Here is a 16,882-nt window from a genome sequence, read left to right as displayed (position 1 = left end):
CCCAGAAGACACTCCAAAGGTGCTGAGCAGAGCTGTTAAGCCTCTGGGACTAAGGAGGTAAAAACTAGGCCCACCAAGAGGAGGGGGTGCCTGGCAAATCTTTCATGCTTTGGGTTGGGACCCCAGGGGAATTCACCCCCAGAAAACAAATGAGCCGGAACTAGACCAGCACTCCAAGGGACTGCAAATCATCTCAGTCCTGAAAGTAGATTAAAACAACCGTGGTTTGCTAAATCCCAAGCCGTCCGCCAGGTGTAAACGTAATCCTCGTGGAGGTAGACTAACTTCATTCTATGCCTCAGATTCTTTCTACAGGTTTTCCGATAGAATGTGTGGCGTTCAGTCAGAAATCGCCACGTATGTGAGGAGACAGACAAAACTAACAAGAACCAAGGGAAACAACAGACACTAGAAATAGACTCAAAGAGGGTCCGTATCAGGGAGTTATTAAAATAACTATGTGCAGCATGCCCACATATGTGAAGGACAAGGTAGAGAGCTTTGCTGGAGAACCAGAAATGATGTTTAATCGTCCTCTTTCTATTTTTATCCCATCAACTTCATTCTTAACATGCAGGGTGCCACGGTTCCCCTGCAGAGGCCAACGGATGAGAGACAAGGCAAAGAAGCTTCGGGGAAAAGCCAAAGAGAAGCAACTGTGCTACATTCAAGGATGCCTGTCTGGGGTGTGCTTGCAATAATGACAGCGCGTTGTGCATGCACCGTCCTACTTTCTAGTAGCCAATCCGTTGCTGCTCTGTAAGATGCAACTGAACATAGACACCCTCCAAAACTCAGCAGACTACAATCTTAAGGGGCTTTGCGCCTTCGAACAGGGACCCATCTCCCTCCTCCCTTGTACCTGCCAAGACCCAGCTCGGCCCCTGGCCCAGAACAGTCATGGCAAAAAAAAAAAAAAAAAAAAAAAAAAGCAGCATTTGAGCACTTGTTTTGTGGCAGACTCCTGCCAAGGGCTTTCCATGCGATGCCACAGCTCTAGGAGCTGGTTGTGACTACTCTTTCCACTTTACAAATGGAGAAGCTGAGGTCTGGGGAACACACATAACATGTTCAAGGTGTCCTGGCCACCTAGCATTAAAGCCAGGATGTGCGCCCAGGTCCGCCTGCTCCCAGAGTGGGTCCCACTCCCCACCTGCTGATTGCTGGGGTGATCCTGGATGTCTATGGTCAGAGGAGGCCTTGGCTTCTCCTCTCCAAAAACACTCACCAAACCCCAGGCCGTAGCCTGGGAAAGCCGGTGTTAAAGATCCAAGGCCAAGGCTTAGGAAGTGAGAACACTTTCATGGATCCGAGGTTTTGTCCATCTCTTCTCTCTCCTCCTCCCTTTCCCTGTTTCTAGAACTCAGCATCCAGCATGCAGAGAGGGCACAGGGATGGACTAGGGATAACCCTAGGCCACATGCATAGGATAGAAGGAGTAAGGGCCACAGGGAAAAATCCTGTTGTGGCCACCAGATCTCTTCCGGGAAAGCTGGGTGGGGACTGTCGAAGAGGCTACTTTCTGGGGTCCCAAGTCCCTTCCTAGAAAACCAGTGCTCAGAGAGGAACTGCAGGACAAATAGCACTGTTTCCAACCTGGGGTACGGGCAAGGGGCTCAGCCTTCAAACAGACCTCCTTCGCCCTACTGGGGGGGCCAGAAATCCAGGTCAGGACCTGTGGAGGGTCCAGGTCCCTGGGCAGTGGAGGGCTCGAGAGCTGTGAGGCAGAGTCCTGGTGGCCCCTGGCCCACTTGGTGGCTTTACCCGATTAGTTTGGTTGGGCAGGAGGGGGTCCCTGGGTACCAGCAAGGTAGCGGGATAAGGTAGAGAGGGGACAAAGTGGGGAAAAAGGCCTCCCTGGGGAGAGGACATAAGGGCTGGAGCAGAGTAAAGCTGGGACAGGTGGGCGGGTCAGATGAGGAAAAGGAGCAGGAGCTTAGAGAGGAGTGGACAGGGGGCGGGGCAGATGGTGACAGAATGGGGTTGGGCGGGGCCTCGTCGTCTCACCCCAGGGGCTGAGGAAGGGGTTCCAATAGATGGAGAACAGGCTCTTCCTGGTGCTAATATATTGCAGCGAGGAGGGTAAGGGCTCGACACCTGGAAGAACCTGTTGGCTCCTGTAGCTCACCAAAAGTCACGTGTACATTTGAGAATGAAAAAAGGGGTCCATGAGCAGCAAGGGGGTGGGAAAGAAATAGGCAAAATGGGGTCAGGTAACTGGAGTTGAGGGACAATCCAAGCCTGATGCCAGTCTGGGCTCAGAGCAAGAGAAACGGTGTCCTCTGGTCCAGTCCGAGTCAAAGGGGAGGGAGGCAGGCAGCATCAGGCATCACCGAGCAGTCAGCAAACATCCCTGTTATGGATTAAGAGCCAAATGGGTGAGGCGGGGGCGGGGGGCAGGGCTCCGGCTGGGTGGGCCAGATCCAACACTCGGACCCTGTCAAGTTCCAGAACATTCCCTCCCTCCTGGGCCCTAGAGACCCCGGGTCCCACACCCTTCCTTTCCCTTCTTCCCCCCACTCCTGGCACTTACCTACTGGGGCCCTACAGCTTCAGGGAGGTGACCCGGGGGATGCGGAAGAGCTGAGTCTCCTCAGAACTGGTGGAGCTGTGATGTTGCAGAAAGAGTGAGTGAGCACCCAGGCACAGACCCTTGGCCCTGACGCAGGGACAAGCCCAGAGCCCTGATTTTCTGGCTGCAGAAGCTCTCCAGGGGGTAGGAAGAGTTCCCAAAAGCAGAGGCTGGGTAGATGTGTTTGCAACAAGGATGTGGGCAGACCTACGAAAGAACTTTCTGGACCTGGAGTGCCTCAGAGGGTGTGACTCTTCAGGGCTAGGCATGAGCCTCCTCAGCCTGGGAGGCCTCAGGAGGGGGTGTGCTGGGGGGGTAGAACCCAGCAACTAGAAGGACGCCTTCCTGGACCCCTGATGTCCCCTCCTCAGTCCTGGCAGCCTCCTCACCTGAGGCGTTTCCAAATGGGACGAAAGTATTTGGAGGTCTTGACGGCAAAGATGATGCTGGGGATCAGGAAGAAGGTGCACCATGCCAGGCAGAACCAGAAGGCATTCTAGAACAGAGGATGTGAGGTCAGCTTGCTGTGGCTAGCCAGCAAAGTCTTCCCACCCTGCTCTGTACCCTTAGTCCTCCCATTGACTCCATGAGGGGTGCGGGCTGAGGGGAAGGGCTGGTGGGCAGGCCTGGAGGCAAGAGTCCTGCTTCACCTCGTGCCCTGCTCACGCCGCCCCTCCGATTGGGGCCTCCACGTCCACGAGCCCTGATGAGCTTGAGGCACTCACCCAGGGGTCAGCGATCATGTCACACAGGATCACACGGCCATTGTCCAGGGCTCGGGAGAGAGGCTGGCAGGTGGCAATGTGCTGAGTCACCTGTGGGGTCAACATGAGGCAGGTACATGCAGAGACACTCAGACCCACAGGTGTATACCCCATATTCAGAGAAAGAGGTTGACAGGAACAGAGTTAGGTCCAGGGACCCCGTAGGGAGCCACTGCACAGTTTGTACGGACACATGGATGCAGGGACATAGAGATGAGGACACATTGACACAGGCTCATTGCTCCACTCTTATCTTTTCCGTCCCATTCACCAGCCTCTGTTAAGCCCCTACTGTGTGCCCGGCACTGTGCACACACACACACTCACTGCATACATGTGCACATACACACACACATACTCAGGGTTGAACAAGACCCCACCTGCCTAGTGTGGGTGCCAGATAGCTTGCAGAGGCTGTGGTCAGCCCAGGCCTGCAGGAGGAGGTGCACGTGGAGAGCTGGACAAAGGGACCGGCATGAGGAAGGGTATGGTGACAAGGTGTGGGGGGCACGTTCTAGAGAGCCAGGGCCAGCCCAGCTCACATTCAGGCCTCAGAGAGGGGCTGTGGCAGAGGCTGAGTGAACAGAACCCAGCCAGGAAGCAGGGGTGCAGATCTGGGAGTTTGGGCTCAATGCTGAAGGCCTAGGGCACCCCGAGGGGCTCTCGGGGCAGAGGAGGGATGTAACAGTGTGAAGAGCCGGTGGTGCTGGGAACCTGCTTGAGGCCAGGAGAGCTTGAGACCCCACTCACCTCCTCTCTTACCCAGGCCACGTACTGGGAGAAGTAACCCATCTCTCGGGTCAGGAAACACTCACTTTCCTGCAGGACAGAGAGGAGTCCAGGACTGGCAGGTGTTCCAGGAACCAGCAACCCCGCGCCCCATGCCGGACAGGGCAGGCCGAGCTGGCTTTCCTGGGAGCCACGGTGAGGGGACAGGGATGGAGAAGCCTGGGTAGAGGAGAAGCTCCGTGTGCCTGAGCGCCTCAGCCCATCTCTGACTAGGAAGCAGCCCCCCTGCCTCTGCCCATCTACCACTCACATTCCTCAAGATACTGGTGGCCCAGGTAGGCAGCTGTCCTTTTAGGTAAGTGACATTGTCCAAGACACGAGAGGTCTCTGTCTGGGGGATTGAAGAGAAGAGAGGCTTAACTTAATGCCCTGCTCGTTCGGCGAGATGCTATGCATTCATTCACCCATTCATTCATTCAACGTGTAAAACACACATACTCACCTTGGCGGGGGGTGGGGGGGTGGGGGGGGGTGTTAGGCCCTAAGGACACAGAGGCTAAAGATGGTGGTCTTTAAGGATCCGCTCATCCACCCCCATTTCTTCCCACCCTCTACCCTCAACCTCCAGCGGGACTGGGCAGAGCAGATGACATCCCAAGCCAACAAGGCCCTGACTTCCTTTTTCCCTCTGTTGCCCACCTGCCCCCCCTCCCCCTCCCCCTCCCCCTCCCCAGCAGCCACCTGGAGATTCGGGGCTGAGGATGCCAGGGCCCTGACAGTGAGGTTGAGGTTGGCCTGTGGAGAAGAGAGCAGGGATGGTTAAGGGAAGGGATGGGTGGAAAAGGAGGGTTCCCGGCCCTTCCTTCCTCTTTTACCCCTCCCTGCCTCTCCTCTTCCCCAGGTTCCAGGCTCCCTGGGCCTCCAAGCTTACCACAAGGCTCTGCTGGGGGAGGACCTTCTCCTGATAGAGGTTTTTGAGCCCTTGGGCTTCCTCTTGCAACTGCTGCCCCAGCACAGAACTGCCCTGAGGGGAGACAGGGATGGGAATGGCACTCTGCCAGGGACAGCCCAGCCTTCGCCAACACATCCTTTACCCAACTGTTCAGCCAGCCATACTGAGAAGATGTGGAAAGTGCTGGGCTCAGAGGCAGAAAGCCGAGGCCACCTGAAGCTCCTGGGCCTGATCCAGGTTTGGGGGCACTAAGCTCAAGTTCTAGGTCCACCCCTAGCTGACCAGGTGCTCCTAAGTCGGAGCCACAGAGGTTGTCTGAGCTGCAGTGGCATCTGCTGAAACAGGAATACTCCTTGTCTACCCATCATGCAGAGTTGGTGTGGGGTCTATGTTTTGAAGAGAACTCTTTAAGCTTTAAATACTTATAAATACAAAATGCTATTTTTTTCCAATAGCGGGTAAGCTCCTCGAGGGCAACTATCGTGATATCTGGTCCGTCGCATTGTCCTCACACCTGTCCCAGCAGATTCCCTGAGCGGCGTGCACTAAGAAACGCTTGCCCAACTGTGTGATGTCAGAGCAGTTACTCCATGTGATCTGAGGTGGAAGATAATCTACTTCGCAGATGAAGAAACCGAGGCCTGGAAATGCTGAATGACCTGCCTACGGCCACACAGCCATTGGTGGTAGGTAGAGCTTGAGTCAGAACCGACTCTGCCAAGCTCTTAAGCCCAGCCAGGGGATCCAGAGCCTCAAAGGTCACTGGTGGGAGCCCTCAATCCCCTGTCCTTGCCTTCATGCCCTCCAGGCCCTCCCACAATCTCCCTCCTCCCAGGCCTCTCTCTGTCTGACTTCTGCCTGCCCCGTGGGGTCTCGGGTCTTTCTCACTTGGGTCCGGGCCAGTCCTTCCAGCTCCTGAGCCAGCTTCTCCACGTTGGTGTTCACCACAGGCTTCTGGATCTGGAGACAGACAGGAGAAGCCAAGAGGGGATGCACTATGGCTCCTCCAGCCCTGTACTGGGGTACAGTCTATTCAGAAGTACCCCAAACGAGCTGAATCTATCGTGACACGTTGGTCACAGTGGGTTTGACCTGAAACTGTAAAATAAATCAGGCATTTCCCATTAGGATAGAAGGGGAAAAAATGAGGCGGCCTCTGGTGTAACCCATCGAAGAGGCCTCCTCCCACCTGCATACTGTCCACAGCAGTGGGTTCAGGACCATGAACAGCGACACACACTGCTGGGTGGGAGCACATTCCATCCGGCCCAGCCCAGATGGTGGCTCCAGGACAGGCTTGAGGCACAGGGTGTGCAGACACCCCCAACAGGAAGAGGCCCCAGGGATGTGTGGAGAGGTGAAGGGAACATGGAGGGCTGTGATGAGACAATACACCACCCCCCACCCCAGCTCCTCTGCAAGCCCCTCTGTTCTTCCATGGTCTGGACTGAGGTGCTTCCTGCTGACCTGATCAAGGAAGGTGGAATAGTGGATGTTCTCCAGCCCACTGCTCTGCAGGGCTTCCAGGTCCCGGTGGGCGGCTGGGCTCAGCAGGTCCAGATTCTTCATGTCTATTTTAAGGTTCTGCAACTCCTGCTGCAGCTTGGTGGTATACTGAGGGGGTGGGGGACAGGGTGAGGGTGTGCCCAGTTGCTGAACCAGGACCCCAGAGCTGCTATCCTAGGTGAGGGGTCCCCAAGCCCTCAGGGCCCTCCTTCTGGATATCCAAGGCCCCCCCACCTTGGCTACTCCCAGCCCCAGACAGTCTCCCAGGAGGCCTCTGCTTCCCACCTGTCCCTACTCCAACCCACCCCCACCAAGACCTAGCTCTCCTCTGCATCTATCTGGCTCACGGACAGAAAACAGACCCTCTGGCAACCCAATATGAAATAGCTTCCCTGGCCCAACTTTATCACAGCACCCTTGTTAAGGTCTTCAAAGTGTCTGTTGTTCTGAAATTATTTGTGGGCTTGTTTATTGCCATCAGCTCCAGGAGAGTGGCAACTTGTCTGCCCATTCTGTACCAGCCCCTCAGTGTAGAGCAGAGGCTCACATGTGGCAGGCACGATACAAGTTTGTTGAGTGCATACAAATGAGTGAATGAGTGGGGAAACACAATCACATTTCCAAGAGAGACCACAGTTTAAGGGGACTCTTGAGGGCACCTGGGTGGTTCAGCCGGTTAAGTGTCTGACTCTTGACTTCAGCTCACAGTTCGTGAGTTTAAGCCCCATGTCAGGCTCACCCTGACGGTGTAGAGCCTGCTTGGGATTCTGTCTCTCCCTCTCTCTCTCTGGTCCTTCCCTGCTTGCTTGTGTGCTCTCTCTCTCTCTCTCTCTCTCAAAATAAATAAACATTAAAAAACAAAAGGGGACTCTTGGCATTTTCCAACCATTGCTAGAAGAGACTGGGCATGAAATTCAGCCCCGATGTTTAACAGATGAGAAACTGAGGCTAGAGAGGAACATTCACTTGCCCAAGATTTCATAGCAAGTTAGCTAACAGAACCCAGCCCCGCTCACCCCTCCCTATCCTGCCACACTGCTTCCCTCTAATCCTTGAAAAGGCGGGGGTCCTATGGCAGTGTTTCAAGCACAAGGGTATACCTGACAGGTATAGCATAACAGACAGGTACACCGGAGAGGCTTGAAGGCGAGCAGAGCCCTCCTGGTGCCCTGGAAAGCACACCTTGTCATATTTATTTCTGCATCGTCAGCTCGTTCTTATCTCCTTTGAAGACAAGTGCTCTTAAGGTCACATTTGGTGTGTTGCACATGGCCCTGAAGGACTGCCCAGTCCCTTTGAACCTGAAGCTTGTCCACACTATTCTGTGAGCTGGAACCTCCCCTGAGAACCATGACGTCCAGCTAGCAGAGCAGGGGCACCTTCTGCCCGGGTCCCCTGCTGCAGTCCTCCCTGGCCAGCCTTCATCCATGGGGCAGTAGCTCTGGCCTCACATTGGGATGTGGCTGCTCTGTGGACCTTTCGTCTGCCAGGGATGCAGAAAGGGGAGGCAGCTAAGGCAGTGTGCCAAGTACGCAAGATTACACTTTCAGACACGGAGTTGGAACTGAAATCTGAACCATTTGGCTATGCTACGCTGTGGGTTGAGAAGGGCTGGTAGATTTAAGAGGAGTTGGAAGGGTTTCTGGAGAGGAGGAGGAATCAGGAGTTAGCATGGTAGGAGTGTGGGTCAGGGGGAGAGGCAGGGGGGAGACATAGGGTTTCCCAGGACATGCTTGGGAAAGGCTCCCCAGGGGCCTTGGGAGTCCAGGCGGCTCTCCCCACCTCACTTTAAGTGCAGACAGAGGTAAGGAAGGAATATGTTACAGCTTCTGTACACCCTGAGGAAAACGACATTCTCAAAATACATCCCCTCCGGTGAAGCAGCCATTCCTTCTCTCTGTCCTAGAATTGTCTCTTGCCAGTATGGATATGGTTTCTATACACCAAGCTCTGGCAAAGTCCAGTGGTTAACGGAACAGGCTTGAAGGGCAGGGCTCAAACCCTGCCCACCTACTGGCTGTGTGAGCCTGGCCAAGGGCCTCTGGTGAGCCCTTCCCCAGGGACAGCTAACTTCATCACCGTCATTTTCACTGTCATACCCCATTCTCAACCACCCCACTGCTGACTGCAGTGTCCCAACCAATGCCCTGTCCTCAGCCAGGACACGCACACCTTAGCCCTCTCATTCACTCTCCTTAGCCTTTCCTACTACAACCTCAGCTGTGTTCACTTCTTCCCCGAGCACAGCACTCAGAGCCGGTCATGGCCTCCAGGCCCTAATCCATCCACCCACACACCCTAGAAGCCTCCCTGGGCTCTCGCCCTGGGTCAGGCTCTGAGCTTTCACCTGGGGCCTCTGTCCCTGAGGCACCTCAATTGCTCCTGCAGACTTCTCAAGTTCAGTAAGATGGACCTACCACAGAGGCAAGGCCAGAGGAAGGGGTTCTGCGGGAAAGAATCCCCACAACCCTCCAGAATCCCCACAACCCTCCAGAAGGTTCCCTCACCTGGCTGATATTCAGGTGCTTCTCCAGGTCATAGGAGTCATTGAGCTGCAGGACGCTCCAGAGCGCGGCCCCTTCCTTGCACTGCCTGGGGAGAAGTAATGGGCATCGAAGACAAGAGAAAAGGACAGCAGGTGGGGGCTGACATCACCCACCTCAGCTGCTCCTCACACCCTGTCCCCCAGCCTAAGCATCCCACTCACTGATAGGCCAGGAGGATGCTGATGTTCTTCTTCAGGCCAAGAAGCTGAGACAAGTTCATGGATGGGGGCAAGTTCCCTGGGGTGTCTGCAAACTGGAAAAGGGGCAAAGAGGAATGGGCCTGAAACAGGCTGAGGGCAAGGCCATCCCAGCTCCCCTAGAGCCTGGTCCCATGCCACCTTGGCACAGAAGAGACCACGACCCTGTGGCTGCAGCCCAAACCTGCCTCTAACTCAAATCACCCCTGGGCCGTTAACTCCTTGCAGGGAAACTTCTCTGGGCCAGCACCTTGGCTCACCTACTAGAAGCACTGGAGAACCAGGATTTCCAGTTTGCAGACTCAGTATTAGGAGAACAGACAGACTCGGGTCTGGGTGCAGCCCCCGGGATGCCTGCCCTGGGGTCTGGGCATTATTCCAGGGACTCGCGGGTTTGCTCTCTCTCACCCCTTTTCCACTGGTCATTTCCTGCCTTTCCTTGGCCATCTCCAGCCATCCTCCTGTCCCTCCCTCCCTCCCCTTTCCCCCTCTGGCTCCCACTCCGTTCTAACCCCTTGCTCTGCCCTCAACCCCCTCCACCTCCCTCTGGGCTGCAGAACACGGCAGGCTCACCTTGTAGAGCTCTCTGCTCTCCCAGCTCCGGCACACCAGCGTCTGCACATTGCCGCCCACCAGGAAGGTGGCGAAAACAAGGAGGATGAGGGGTGCGGCAAGGAGGAAGCTGAAGCCCACACCCCTGGGGGAAGGCAGAGGGACAGGGTTGAGATGGGAGAGAGAGGCCAGCTGCACTGGACCGCGCCCTCTGTCCCGCCACATCCGGGGGCCAGCGTGGTCAGCGAGTCGGCCCCAGGGCAGGGCCCTTGGAGGGCTCAGCCTCCTGGGCCAGGGGGGAGAGCTCAGAACTGCTGGCTGTTCCCCTCCCCCTTCCCCCCCTCCCCTCATCATGGGCGTCCTGGCTGGCCCTAGCAACCTAGAGGAGAAGGTAGCTGCTTCGCTGGAAGAGACAGGAGTGCCCGCCTCTGAGACTAAGGCACATGGAGGAGACTGGCTCCAGAGCTCAGCCCTCAACAGAGCCACCTGCAAGGGCCGCAACTTAGAAGGGTTGAACAGGACCAGTGCTGCCCCGGAGGGCTTCTCTGGGGGACAGGCACAGCCCCAAGCCAGGGTTTGAGGCTTGGAGAATAGAACAAAGGCTGCATTTCAGCCTCCACTCGCCCCTTGGGTCAGGCAGATTCTATCTCGGGTGCCACCTCCTATTGGTAGTACCACCTAGATACTGGGTTAAGAGGGACTCTGAGGCTACGTTCGACTCAGTGGGAAAGGGAGCCCGCTGGTTACTATAGTTGCCACTGGTGTGGAAGGGGGAAATGCTTCTTATTTGCCATTCCCGCTCTAGTCCACCCTTGTATACAGATGAGGACACGGAGGCCCAGGTGGGTGAATAATTTGCCCGGAGCCATCCAGTGAATCGGTGCCAGAGGCAGAGGTAGAGCTCAGCCTCTTGATCCCCAGGACTTGCTTCTGTAGCCACACTAGGAGCTGTCCATGGGCATGAGAGGAATCTGGGCAGCCCAGTGGGAAAGACCCTTCCCCTCTCCCCAGCCCTTCTTACATCATGAGGAAGCGGGCTCCAGCCTCGCCCTTGGCTTCCGAATGGCCGGGGTCCTCCCTGGCAGCCAGCCCCCAGATGCCGAGGTTGAGGCCCAACAGATTACAGACCACCACAAGCAGGACTGCAGAGCACAACACGCAGCCCAAAATCCACCTGCCGCAGAGAGGGTGCGGTGTCACTGACAAGGGAGGCGCCAGGATGGGCTGGCATAGGACCTAGGGGCTGGGTGGGGCCCCGCTGCTCCTACGGGGTCCCCAGGCTCAGATCCCAAGGGCACACAGCCAAGGTGGAGACAGAGGCCCGAGGAGTAAGGGGTCTTGGCTTAAATGGAGGCAGACGCTTAGTGCAGCCAGGGGTTGATGGGGGCTCAAAATCAGGCCCACAGTGGCTGAGAGGCTGGGCTGCCTATCCCATCCCCACCCCATGGACTCCCAGGCACCTGTATTTCTCATATCTCTGCACCTCCTTCAGGTAGGGGCGGCTACTCTGTTCCACCTCCTCCAGCGCCTGGCTCCAGCGAGAGGCTGCCTCCCAGCCTGGGAACTCTTCGGCCAGTGTCCTCAGCCCTTCAGGCTTCTGGGCTATCACCTTCTTCAGCTCTGCCCAAAGCAGCAGAGACTTGTGGGAGGGGCAGGAAGAACGTGTGGGACCCGCGGAGAGGGCCCACTCTCTGACCAGGCCCAGATGGAGGACAGCCTTCCCCTTCCACCCTACCCCCACTGCCCCCCTCCTCCTCTCGACAAGTCTCTGGTGGGGGTGGCCCCTGGACAGGGCCTCACCTTTGACCACGTTGGCCGTCTGCAAAGCTGCCAGGAGCGGGAGTGCGTTGAAGGTGCTGTTCTCCTGCCAGAACAAAAGGCAGCTGTGCCTCCCACTTCCCACCTGCTGTCCCAGCTTCAGGGACCCTTGACATCACCAGGCCCAGAGGCGGGGCATCCCTCTTAGTGCTCCCAGCTCAGGAAATGAGAAAACAGGCTTCCCCTTGTTCTCTTGGTCAATGGCTTCTTCTCTCCTCCTTCAGCCCGGCCTGACTCAGCTCCCCAAAACATTGCTCCTGGAAGACCCCTCTTTGGCCTCCCCGCCTCTCTTGCCGAGACTGCGGCACCCTCCCAGCCATCCGCTCTTCTCTGCCATCCATCCTACGCATGCCAGGCCTAGGTCCCTACAGTCCAGCCCCAACCTACTCTTCCTAGCCTCAGCTCCCATTTTCTTCCTCCCGGGAACTTCCGCGCCAGCCGCCCAGCACAGGTGACTCACCATTTCCCCAACTCTGGCATTTTCCAGGCCCTGGGTCACAGGTGCTGACTCATGCCGCACCCTCCCCCACAGCCCATCTGCACGACGACGGGTTGTACCTCCAGGGCTCAGCTTCTGTCCTCTCTCCCTTGCCACCCTCGCCCCCCCCCTCCACCTTGAGGGGCCCAGCTCTTCCTTCTGAGTTCCAGGCCAGCCTCCCCCATCAGAGAGCGTGCACTTGAGAACCGGCATCATGAGCCTCCAGCCCAGGGAGCCATATGGGAGGTAAGGCCCTGATTTGACCCAAGTCTTAGGTTCAGCTGGGTTCCCACCCCAAAGGGGGAAAACGGGATCCCTCACTTGTGAGCTCCCAGGTGATGGGGAAGTCAGGTAGACTGGGCAGGCACTCACCTCCTGGACCATGCTGGAGAAGTTGGCCTCTGGGACACCCTTCAGCCGATGCAGGACATCGTCCACTGGGGACACCTGAAATAGGGTGGTGGTGGTATGGCAAAGTCCATAGACAGGCCTGAGGGGGGTCCCTGAGGGAGGATGGGAGGAACCCTCAGTGTCCCTGTGTGCAAATGGGGAACACCTCCCCAGGTGGCAGGGAGAACTCAAGGAGCTAATACACACGAAGCTCACAGTACGGCGCGTGGCCCAGGAAAGCTCTTGCCCCCATTGCCAGGATGACCATCGTCAATCCTTGGAGAGGGGAGGAGCCGCCGAGGAAAGGGATCAGGAGTCTGCCTCAGGAAGCATCCAGGGATTCCTGGAGCAGCAGGCAGAGCAGCGCCCCCACCCCCGTTTCAAGCGGCCCTGTCCTGGGCCTGCACCTGGTCAAAGTCAGCTCCCAGCTCCAGGGCACGGGCTCGGCTCTGGGCCTCTGTGCAGTCCTGGCAGCCAGGCTCCTGCAGCAGGGTGAGGAGGTGCTCCCGGCGCTCCCGGACAGCTGGCTCCAGGTCCCGCTGGCCCTCCCGCAGCTCCACCAAGGTGGCATTCAGGGCTTGGAGGTGATCCATAGAGAGCTGCAGGGCTGAGAGACACCGCTCTGGACTGAACAGTCTCCACTGTTATTGGCACAGAACATCTCCCCCCTCCCCCCAGCCAAAGGGATGTGGGTCATTAACTTCCGCAGTTTTAATGGAAACTGCCCTGGGACACATTTAGCCAGGTTGTGGGCAGGGATGCCAGGAGGGATCCCAGGATACAGCCATCAGAAAGTCAGGGGTCAGGCTTGCTGAGGCGGGGAGAGAAATCCAAGGCTGAGCGAGGGTGGGGCCTGCCCCCAAGAGGCAGCCACCCAGGACACTGGGCCCACTCACCCTGGCCCAGGCTGTTCACTGAGGTCAGCACTTCATACACGGTGCTCTTGAGCTGGGTGTAGATCGTGCTCCCAATGCTCTTGCCGACACCTAGGGAGCACAGGGTCGTCTGCAGGGCTGGCCCCCAGAAGCCGAGGGGCCCTCTTCACCCATCCAGCCAGCTTCCCCAGGCCCTGCACTGGGCTCTGCAGGGGAGGTCTTGGCTTCTTGGTCCTGTCACGTGGTGACTACTGTGCTTCCCAGCTGGGCCCAATCCCTGTCTCTTCAAGGGTGTGCCCAGGTGGAGCCCAGGATGAAGGGGTGAGAGGGTCCCCAAGGCAGGCCTGAGCAGGGGGACCCAGAGGCTGGCCAGCCTGTCAGCCAGCTATAACCCTCACCATCCAGTTCCTCCAAGACTCGCTTCTGGGGAAGGGAGAACTGCTGTGCCACGGCCTGCAGCTCCTAGGCAAACACAGGGTCATGAGGCTGCTCTTCCCTGTCACCTGACAGCCCCCTCTTGTCCCTTCCCTAGCCCTCCCGGGACTCCCCACACAGCTGGGTGGCCATCCTGAGGATGCCCTGGGAGCACTTATGTATTATAACAACTCTCCAGCAGGGGGCAGTCAGGCGCGTGTTGAAAGGGGCACCCTTTCTAATTTGCAGGTCCCACTCTACTCTGTCCGGCCTGGGGCTGGTGCTCAGGCAGGCTCCTGAGGGTGAGGGGTTACTGGGCACTGACCTGGGGGACATCGGAGACCAGGCCCCGGAGGCTGAGCAGAGTCTCCGGCACGGCCTCCACCCCGGGGGCCATCTGCTCATGCATGCGCTGGTTGGTGACAAAGGCACAGACCACACCAATGCTGCAAGGATGGGGGAGGAGGCAGGGGCTTGCTGGATGCCCACGAGCACTTTGGACCTCAGCCCACACCTCCCACCTGGCCTGGGCGCCCCTCACAGTAGCACGAGGGTGGTCAGCAGCAGGAAGGCCATGAGGGTGCCTCGCTCACAAGCCATGGCCTTGTGCTCCGTCTTCACGCGGCCCCCACAGCGCCGGCGGCAGCGGCAGCAACAGAAACAGAGCCCGGCGATGGGCACCAGGAGGAGGTAGAGGCCCGCGATCACAGCACACACCACGTAGCCAGCCTCATACCGCACCACCTGGGCAAGGGGGCAGGGGTGAGGGGTTGTCCTGACCCTCCCAACGCGGCGGCTTCCGGTCCGACCGCACAGGGAAACCAGAAGGCGAGGGGATGCGCCCACAGCGGGCACTTTGCACACGTCTCCTCGAACCCATGCAAAGTGCGTGGTGTCCCTGTTGTTATTTACCATCTCGTAGAGGAGGAAACTGAAGTCAAGGTTTGCTCACTGCAAAACCCCAGGACCAGTTAATGGCAGAGCTGCGGTTGGAAATTAGGCCCGCGGATTACAGCGTGAATGGAAGGGGGGTAGGGGATGCCGGAGACCCCCACCCCGAGGGACACCCAGCAAGGTGGCCTGAGCTGAGGAGGCCTTTCAACTTCTGCCCCTCATGCTCACCCCACACTGCTCTCCGCACCCCCCCCCCCCCCGCCCCCCAGGGCTCACCTCATCCACCTTCACGGAGGACGGCTCATTCAGCAAGGTCTTTACCAACTCTAAGGAAAGAGTCAAACTGGGCGTTTGAGGACAGCAACTGCCCTGCGCCTGTGTCCACCCTCACTGCCAGGCCAAGGTGGGCTCTCTGGAAGGGCTCCTCCCACCGCCACGGCACCCTAGGAGAAGCCCTGCGCATTCATGCCCCGGCCTCCGGAGGAGGCAGGGCTGCCATAGGTGGGAGTGGCTGAGAGGAGGCCCGGCCGACCCCTCCTCCAGAACCCGACAGGTGGGCCCAGCGGTGGAGAAGCCGGAAGCCTGGTTAAAGCAGAGAAGGGGCCCGGCCTAGCAGCCCATCCCAAGAGGCGAGGGACAGGCTGGGAGGGGCCCTGCAGCCCCTCCTGTCCTCCCAACCCCTAGCACCCCTAGACCCAGAGAAAATCTTAGCCAGGTCTTTGAGGACTTCTAATGTAATTTCTTCTATTTGAGGACAGAGAGACTGAGGCTCAGAGAGGAAAAAGGGCTTGCCCAAGGTCACGCAGCAAGATTTCCAGGTGATGCCCGTGGGCCTCCGGGGACTTCTGGGAAGGAAGGCTGGGGACCCTGCCCTCCAACTGCCCGCTGACGGGGTAGGCGCGCCCCGCGGTCGAGGGGGAACCCACTACCTCCGAGGCCCGCCCGAGGGAGGGGCGTACTCACCGGCGGGGAAGGGGTTGAACTGCACCACGGAGAGGAAGCGGCGCACGGTGCCGTACAGGGGGTTCAGGGGCCCCGGCGGGCGGTCGCGAGGAGCCAGCCAACGGACCCTGGCCGCCGGGGCGAACACCAGGCGCTCTGCGCGGCCGAAGGACCTGCAGTCCGCGGCCCCTGCCCCCAGCGAGCTCAGGATCAGCCCCAGCCCCAGCCCCAGCCCCAGGCCAAGCAGGGGCGCCAGGAGGCCGGGTACGCGCGTCATGGGGTCGGCCGGGGGACTGAGGGGCAGGCAGGACGGGGCTCAGGCGGCCGGGGGTGCGGACGGAGCGCGGGGCAGGCCGTGCATCCTTCACCAGCCCGTGTCCCCGCGGCTCTCAAAACCGGCCCGACAGGTTTGGGCTCCCGAGCTACCTGGGCGCCCGCCCGCAGCGCTGGAAGGGCAGGGGCGGAGGCCTTGGGGAGGGGGGCAGGGCCTGGCCCGGACCCGCCCCCAGCGTCCTGGGGTGGGAGCCAGGGCGTCTTCTCCCCTCCCCAAATCCTCGTAGGAGGGCTGCCTCCGAGCTGGGAAGGGGAGACAACTCACTAGCTCTGGATTGTTGGGGGTGACCCAATTTCAAAAATTGTATTCCATAACCCAGACCCAAGAGCCCAGGCTGGGGCTGGGAAAACAGCCACCCAGCGAAGCGCTGGCCCAAGGGGTGGCGGAACGGCGGCACAGACCCAGGAACCGGGCTCCTCCCCCCAGCTTCCTCTGGGGCCTGCTCTGTCCCCTGGGGTCATGCTTGCGCCTGCTGCCAGGCCGATCTGGAGCAGAGAGGCCACCAGGCTTTGCCCCAGAGTGGCTCTCAGAGGAGCCACTCGGACAGGCGCAATCCTTCGGGAGGGTGGGTCCCAGCTAAGGTGTGCCCTTTGGCCCAGCAATGCCCCCATCCAGTCAGCAGCCAAAAGAACTAATCAAGGATATGGCCAGAGATGTGTCCACACAGGTCTCTGTTTTGTAAGTGGCTGTATGCCCAATACCCAGAGGGTGCCTGGAGCTGAGCAGGTTGTGGGGAAGTATTGCTAAATGGTTGGGGGATGTTTCTGGCAGTGTTCTTCACGATACAGAAACAATCCCGATGGCCGATGGCCGCCATCACCAAGGAAATGGAAATGGTGCATCTCACAAGACACACAGGGCAGTCATTAAAGAAAATGATGTGGAAATGGCTCTTTTGACCTTAAAGATACAATGCATT

General features: G+C 58.5%; 1 protein-coding gene across 1 annotated transcript; it reads right to left on the bottom strand.

Moving 5' to 3' along the window:
- Positions 1 to 500: 500 nt before the first annotated feature.
- PROM2 (prominin 2) lies at positions 501 to 16,054 on the bottom strand. Its single transcript, XM_043604039.1, has 24 exons — positions 15,651 to 16,054; positions 14,964 to 15,013; positions 14,335 to 14,537; positions 14,119 to 14,239; positions 13,778 to 13,841; positions 13,401 to 13,490; positions 12,912 to 13,111; positions 12,487 to 12,561; positions 11,619 to 11,682; positions 11,279 to 11,438; positions 10,840 to 10,992; positions 9,840 to 9,963; positions 9,231 to 9,322; positions 9,031 to 9,115; positions 6,485 to 6,631; positions 5,906 to 5,977; positions 4,997 to 5,089; positions 4,807 to 4,860; positions 4,376 to 4,456; positions 4,087 to 4,155; positions 3,298 to 3,387; positions 2,962 to 3,068; positions 2,534 to 2,608; positions 501 to 2,353 (listed from the first exon to the last, which is right to left on the bottom strand). The coding sequence occupies exons 1-23, from the start codon at positions 15,904 to 15,906 to the stop codon at positions 2,545 to 2,547; spliced, it is 2,514 nt and encodes an 837-aa protein (XP_043459974.1). The 5' UTR covers positions 15,907 to 16,054; the 3' UTR covers positions 501 to 2,353; positions 2,534 to 2,544.
- Positions 16,055 to 16,882: the final 828 nt, after the last annotated feature.

Source organism: Prionailurus bengalensis, chromosome A3 (assembly GCF_016509475.1).
Source record: "Prionailurus bengalensis isolate Pbe53 chromosome A3, Fcat_Pben_1.1_paternal_pri, whole genome shotgun sequence".
NCBI lineage: Eukaryota > Metazoa > Chordata > Mammalia > Carnivora > Felidae > Prionailurus > Prionailurus bengalensis.
Note: the sequence above shows the minus strand (reverse complement) of the source record. Positions and strands in the feature narration are given on the sequence as shown.